Source organism: Gavialis gangeticus, unplaced genomic scaffold (assembly GCF_001723915.1).
Source record: "Gavialis gangeticus isolate Ggan-Ray unplaced genomic scaffold, GavGan_comp1, whole genome shotgun sequence".
Taxonomy (NCBI): domain Eukaryota; kingdom Metazoa; phylum Chordata; order Crocodylia; family Gavialidae; genus Gavialis; species Gavialis gangeticus.
The window spans coordinates 8,383,308-8,390,556 of NW_017729019.1; the positions used below are offsets into that span (position 1 = coordinate 8,383,308).

The 7,249-nt window shown below is 49.2% G+C and overlaps 1 protein-coding gene across 1 annotated transcript in view; it reads right to left on the reverse strand.

The window, feature by feature from the left end:
* RAB29 (RAB29, member RAS oncogene family) overlaps nucleotides 1–4,086 on the reverse strand; it is a 15,031-nt gene extending 10,945 nt beyond the window's left edge. Inside the window, exon 1 of the mRNA XM_019513997.1 lies at nucleotides 3,906–4,086. Within this exon, the coding sequence (XP_019369542.1) occupies nucleotides 3,906–4,029 (124 nt within the window). The 5' untranslated portion in view covers nucleotides 4,030–4,086. The remainder of the gene's footprint in view (nucleotides 1–3,905) is intronic.
* Nucleotides 4,087–7,249: the final 3,163 nt, after the last annotated feature.

A 7,249-nucleotide genomic window follows, 5' to 3' on the forward strand; every position in this document is an offset into this window, starting at 1 on the left:
ACACTAGTGCAGCCTAATGCGCATTAATTTAGTACCTCACACTGGAGAGCACTTTTACATGTGTTCTGGGGGTAGGGAGGCAGCGATTTAATTAGAGCAGCTCCAAGCACTGCTCGAATTAAAGTGCCACTGCATCTCTGATTTAGTGATCCTATAAGGTGCACATTTACCCTGCCTTCTGCCTGACCTCAGACTAACAGCTAATTTCCCCTCTCTCAGCACAGATTTAGCCATTACGAAAGAGGCAGCTGAGGTGAAGAGTCTCCAAAGGGTTCAGCATTAGGCAAGTTGTTTCCCCAAAGTCAACACTGCCTGCAACAGAACTAGAGGGCTTTCACCACAGGCATTTTGTGAAAATCCCACAGAAAGCTTTTGGTTTCCCAAAAGAGACCCTGAGTCCCAAGGCTCTTTTTGGGGAGGAATGCTAGGCTTGAACTGTGGCTTGTTTAAAAAAAAACACAAGAGAAAAACAAGAGAGAGAAAACACACCCCTCCCCAGGGTCTAACCTTGAGCAGAACAATGTAGACTAGAAGCAACAGGTAATCTTATCACAGAGGGAGCTTGAGAGCAACCTTGTCCTCCTCCCCAGCCCTCTGGGTTTACTTTACAATTCAGTCAAGTGCTATTCAGATTGCACATTTCGTACCCTTAACCCACGGTTTAAAACAGCAGGCACAACTAATCAGATCTTTTTGATGAGGGTCAAACACACACTCACACACACAATGGGAGTAGTTTAAAACAAGAGGTCAGTCCTTCCAATGGGGCCTCTCCTCCGCTGCTTAGAGGTTTTTAATTCAGACACTCCGAGCAGAGCTAAAAGAAAAATGCCAATACAATTTTTTTTTTTTTTTAAGTAAAATAAATCACAGTATCAAAAACAAGCCCAGCCCTCTGTCAATAGACAGCCTTGATTTTGCACAAATCCAAGAACCCTCCCAGAGTTAGCTTTTTTCTTTTTCTTTTTGTCGGCGCCTGTCTTCACTTTGTGCTGCCTGGAGCAATGTTTTATATTCTTTCAGGCACTCTCTCCTTTCACCTTTCACCCCCCCCAAACAAATCAATTCTAATGAGTGCCTAGCGAGTTTAGACACATGCACACATACATGACCTACATTTTTCGGAAGCGATGAGAATTCGATGCATCACAATCAGGAGGAAAGCTGGCCAGCAGAGCTATTATCTAAGTCAGCCGCTATGCAACTTTTTGAAGGGGAAATAAGGGCTGCAGCCCTCCTGCTGCTCAACTGATCAAAGTTCTGGATAAATGCACATTTTGCAGGGCAAATCCAGCCCTTTGTGCCCTATTACCCCAGCGGGGCACAAGCTCCCAGTTTTAAGAACTCTGACCTAGTTCTTCAGTCTCGATGCTCCAGCAGAAAGATTAAAGCTGAATGTGCAATGAAGTGGATGAAAAGCACCCATGCTGGGCTCCATTGTGCACCACTCATAAACCACGTGAATTAAGTCTTGGTGTCTCCTGTACTTTGCAGGTTATTCACCTCTCATGGAGCTTACAGGCACTCTGCATGATGACTGATGCCTTCAAACACACCAATCCTCACAAAATACAACCAAGATCCTGCCTACATTCAACCATGCTGCAGCAATGGTGGTGCTCAGCTCCAAGATCAATGCACAGCTCCACCTTCGGGATGTTCAAGTGCTTCAAGTATTTAACCTGACAGCTTGCAAAGAAGAATTTTTCCATCTATTTGAGTTGGTCTACTGAAAGACATCAGATTTACTCAAAAACCCTTGTCCGCCTCAAGTATTTAACAACAGTAAATAATGCAGCCAGCCTTTAATTCACACATAACAGGATATAAATGTTTGCTTCCTGGAACACACGATTGTGTCATGTTTGCACTTTCATTTATTATAACAGGATTCAAAAACAAACATCCCCATAACTTTCATCTTTCCTGTCACCCTTGGACTCATCCAAACGACCTCCCCTGAAGAATGCAGGATGCGAGTTTTATTCTAACATGCTGCCAAAGTTTAACCGAAGCAGGGTGACTACAAGGCATTCAAAAGAGGATTACCATAATTGACAATCATCTTCTATCCGGGCCATAACTAGTATGATTTCTCTGCAGACAAGGATTTTTTTTTCAAGCTACTTTGCTAGGAGGACCTAGAAAGCAAAGCCATGTCACGGGACTAGTACGCTAGTCACCAGGTCATCCAGCACAGGTGACTTTAGCAGAGATGAGACCCAACACTGGTATAAACTGGGCCAAGACTTGCTAGTGGGGTAGTTCACAGCCTTGTTTCTGCTAGGGCAGCTGTTTTAACAATATTCCCCTGTACAACAAGCAACAAGACCACGCGAATTAGAGGCACCTTGAAAAGCAGCTGTCGGGCAGAGAGTTTTTTAATAAAACTGTAGCTCACACCATTGTGCTCTAGAGAGGAGCTGGCTTCCTGTCTTCACCGTTCAGTTTGTAACCATCTCAGACTCGGACCTCATCTGGATGCCTCTTTGCACCAGTGTGTACACTCAGGATGCCTGGATACTTCCCTTCAGGTTAGAAAAAAATACTAACCCACTTGTCATCAGAGGCCTAATAAATAAGGCGTGTAAAGTACCTTGAGATCCATATGTAAAATAGTGATCCATATACCGTAGTGTAGAATAATTATAGGCTGATAACTGCCGATGGAATAAGACCCTCCCCTGAAGAAGGGGAAGACTCTGCCTGAAGAAGGATGTTTGTACCCGAAAGCCTGCAAAGAACCATTTTAATAAAAGATATCACATTTACCCAAAGAACCTCGCCTGCCTATGTCCTTACACCAACATGACTACCTATGAAATAAGAGCCAGTTTCAAGACTGGATCACAATTTTGGGAGCCCCGCAACTACCACAGATCTGCTTTTCAGACCGTTTAAAACAAAAACCAAAAAACCCGACCCCTTGACAAGTGTGTCACATTAGTCACCTTTTAATCAAGGTGTGCAAAAATGCTTGTGAACATTTAGAACAAAAATAACCTATCTTCTCACTCAGCAGACTTGCAGGCTTCCTGGCGTGGAGCAAGTTTGCAACACCTGTCTCCGATTTCCTCTCCCTCCCCAGTATTACCTGTAATTCCCACCCCCCCTCCCGCAGCTCTTCATTGCAAACTCCTTTCTCCCCCACCCATGAGTTCTTCTTCATTACAGACTCCTGGCCGCCTTGTTATTAAAGGGAGAACTTGCACCTCTGGGAGGAAATAAGCTTCCTTGATGAACTGACTCATGCTTTGGGTGCTGTAATTACAGGTGTCCCAGGTATCCTCCCTGTGTTACAACAGGCCCCCCATGACCATGACACCTTTCAAATCCTGCAAATCTCCTTCAGGCCAAACCTCACCCCTCACAAGGGCTTTAGGCAGGCCCCAGGTTTTGGTTCTGGGTTTGCGCAGCCCCTGGGACAAGGAGCTCCCGGGCCGTGTTTACGAGTCCCAGCAGCTACGGGGATACAAACAGCACCTGTACTGGGATGAGCCCAGCAGACCCGGCCCAACAAGTCACTCTCGACAGGGAGACAAAGGAAGTCTTTGCAAGGGATGGGAAAACCATACGCAGGCTTTTTAACCACAGACGGAGATAAAGAGCCCGCTATGAAAAGTTTAATAACACTCCCCGGCGGGGCAGCACTTTCCATCTTCAAAGCAGCACAGGAATGCTTTAATTTAGTAAATGACAAGGCGATCCCCAGAAAAGCAGAGGAGGAGAGGGAAACGAGCATCCTCGGCAGGAAGGAGAGGCTGCGCTGGCAGCTTAGAAGCGAGCAGGGGGAGAAGCAGAAAGCTGCACCTCGCGGACGAACTTCAGCTCTCGTCTCCGCTCGGGTTAGTCGGTGCGCTGCCCGTGGAGCCAGGCCCCGCAGGCCGTGGCGGGGCAGGACTCACCTCCCACGGTGGACTTGTAGTGCTTGTTGAAGCTGTCGTTGGCGTAGCGCTGCACCAGCGACGTCTTCCCCACCGTGACGTCGCCCACGATCAGCACTTTGAACATGCGGTCATGATGCCCCATGGCTCCCAGGCCAAGCCCGGGCCCCCGGCCACTCGCTCTAGCACCCCGCGCTGGCACCCCGCTCCAGCCGCACGCAGAGCGCTCCAGTGCCCCGGGGCACGCTCCCAGCGCTCCAGCCGCAGGTAGAGCGCTCTAGTGCCCCGGGGCCAGCTTCCAGCCGCAGGTAGAGCGCTCTAGCACCCCGCGCCAGCTGAGCCCCGGCCGCCTCATAGCACCGGCGAGCGCCGCTCCGCGCAGCGCCGGCCGCCCAGCCCCTGAGGCAGCGCCCGCCCCGCGTCACGTGAGCGGGTCAAGCGGGGCCGCCGGACTACAGCACCCAGCAGGCGCCGCGCCGCGCCCCGGCGAGCGGGGAGGGGGGCCGCGCGCGGAGGCTGATGGGTGTTGTAGTCCGGCGGGGAGGGGAAACGCCCGTGTGACCCCGCCCCTGGTGGGGGGGGACGCTTCCCAAGTTGAGAGCGCCAAACCAGCACCTTGGTGCCTTTGCCTTGTGCCTCAGTTTTCCCCCTCTGTAAAATGGGGACAAACGTGCTGAGCTCCCGTCCCACGTTTGCTGGCTGCACATTGTGCAGCCCTGTTGGTCTAAGGACGTTGCACCCAAAAGCTTGCAAAGAACATTTCCCCGCCAAGTACTCAGAAAGATATCACATCCGCCCAAAGAAACTTGGTGGTAGGCGCGGTTACTAAACAATTTTCTCCGCCGCGGCCCTCGTCACAGTCACTTCTTCCCCTCGGCTGCGAGCAGGGATATGGATGTTTTGTGACCTGCCTGACGCATTACAGGTCTGGATAGAGTCCATCGTTGGGGTTTTTTGTGGGAGTCGCAAGCGAAAACCAAACGGCGTTGTCACCGTTCGTCGCTGCCCCGTGTCTCCTCCGGCATGATGGCTACGCACAGTCTTTTGGTTTTTTCTCATTCGGGGAGACGTGTCTTTGTCTTGACTGGACACTAAAGCCATAGCCGGCGCAGCTGCGGTGGAAAAATCAGAAGGGCCTTAAAGGCTTAAAGATGACCCGGCAAACACGTCTGAACAGAAACGCATTTGATTTTCAAAACAAGAGCTCATGATTTTTAAGCCAAATCTTATGATTTGTAAAGAATCTGCTCATGAAATAAAATTGGTCCCGTTAGATTTAATGGTAAAAATCCTCTGGCTTTTAAGAGGGGGAGGATTGTACCCCCTTATTTTTTTTCATGTTTGGGGGAAGCAAGAGGGGCTCAAAAACTGCTTCTGTCGGCTAAAATAGCCTTCCAGAAACCTGCCTGCGGGTCCCAGGGAATAAAAAGACAGTGGCAGAAGCATCTGGCTTTTATCCCTGCTGGACTGTGTAGCAAGGCAGAAGGTACTTCTAATCCATAGGCCATTTGCAAAAGAAAATTCGATCCCATGCCTCTTTCTGATTTGTCTGCCCCACGCCACCACTGCACCATGCGCACGGGAAACAAAATGCAGACTGACTTTTACCCGCGTCTTGCTAAACATGTGTTCGGGTAACCAGAGACATGAATCCGGGTACGACAGGTGTAGCAGGGACAGCCGTTCAGATCAGAATGGGTGACCGGGATTAAATGAAGTCTCTTTGGTTTCTGCATGTTCTTGCTGCAATGTTTGCCTCGGGAAAACACAAGGTGACCCTTGCACAAGTGAGCAGTCCCAAACCACATCCACATTGGATAATAAATAGTTCACAGTGTTGAAAGAAAGAAAAAAAAGGCTGTAGCTGCCGGGAACGCGGTGCTGTTTGCAGGAAACGACCCCCATCGGTTTCTGAGGGTTGTTTAGCATTCATGCGGCATGTGCACCAGAGTACCGAGGTCCACAGACCCTGATAAAGTAGTTGTGGAGGAAGAGGAGACACATGTTAATAGAGCAGCCCTGCCAGCAGAGGCTGTAATTACAAAGCCAGTCAAGGGTTCGGGTGCACGGCATGTGGCTGAAAACAAACAGCTTTGTTATTTGTCTGGAAGTCATGCCGGCTGTACAGGGAGCCACACAAATGCAGAGCTTCAGCTGGGATGCTTCAAGGCTGGTGGGCTCTAATCTCTCATTTTCGTTAGCCACGTGTTGCTTGCTACACAATGCCCCACGTTTCAGATCAGTTATTAAGCCAGATGTGTCGCACGACTGAGCTGCTGATGCAAACCCCTTAGCACAAACAAGGATAGCAGACAGACCTTTGACCACGCTGCCTTTTGGAATCCGCTTGGAGATGCCAGTTCTTCCTGCCTGTGTACTCAGGGACCCCACAGCCCCGGTAGCACGGTGGCCTAGCTACCAGCACCGCCTAGGTCAGGCTGGTAGGCCTCCACTTAAATGGTTTCTCCTCTGCAGCTGGACAGGGATCTCCCTACCAGAAAAACTTTCAACAACAGGGAAACTTTTAATTCTCATGAAAGAAACCAAACAGTCTGTGTGTGTGTGTGTATACACATATACATACTTTTGGGGTTTTTTTGTTTTTTTTTTTAAACACAAAACTCCCCAAATGTGAGCAATGTGAAAACTTCCATTCAGCTGAGAAAGGCTGATAGGGCAGGTGAAAAATGTTCAGTCCACACAGCCAGGAGTGGGAGCTGAATCCTTCTCCCAGCTGAGATTCAGAGAGGGCTCTCGATTCAGGTCTGCTATGCCAGGCTTTGCTCTAACCCGGTGCTGGGTGCTTTTGTTTTATTGAAGTCTAAGACCAGCAGCAGCTTGCAGCACCTGATCCTCTAGGGGCTTTTCAGTTGGCTTTCTGGCTATTATGCAACTTGGAGAGCATCCCACAGGGGCTTTCCATGCACTCTGGACCAAGTTTCCCCTTTGCCCAAGCTGCACTGCATGCTGGTTGGGTGTCTGGCTGGGGGAAATGAGCCAAGTTCTTTGGGATCCTCGTGGATGGATTTTACTATAAAAACTGAAGCTGCTTTGCAGGTTTGCTGAACCAATATGTTGTTGCTGTGAAGTCTGAGTTTGTCTCTTCTTCACAACGATGGCACAGCAAGGACGTTTTGTACTGCTAAGACTTTGGATTCATCAGGCCACACTATACTTGTAGGGTTTCATTTTAATCTCCAGCTACCCTCGTTAAAACAAGGACCATCAAAGCTTTTGCTATTCAGGACTCTCCCTATAGAGCGTATTACACTTAAATCCTAGAAGTAGACACCTCTGGAATAGGATGCACACAGGCAAGTTGTGTAAGAAATGAAACGGGGTCTAGCCCTTTGTACTGAAGCGAA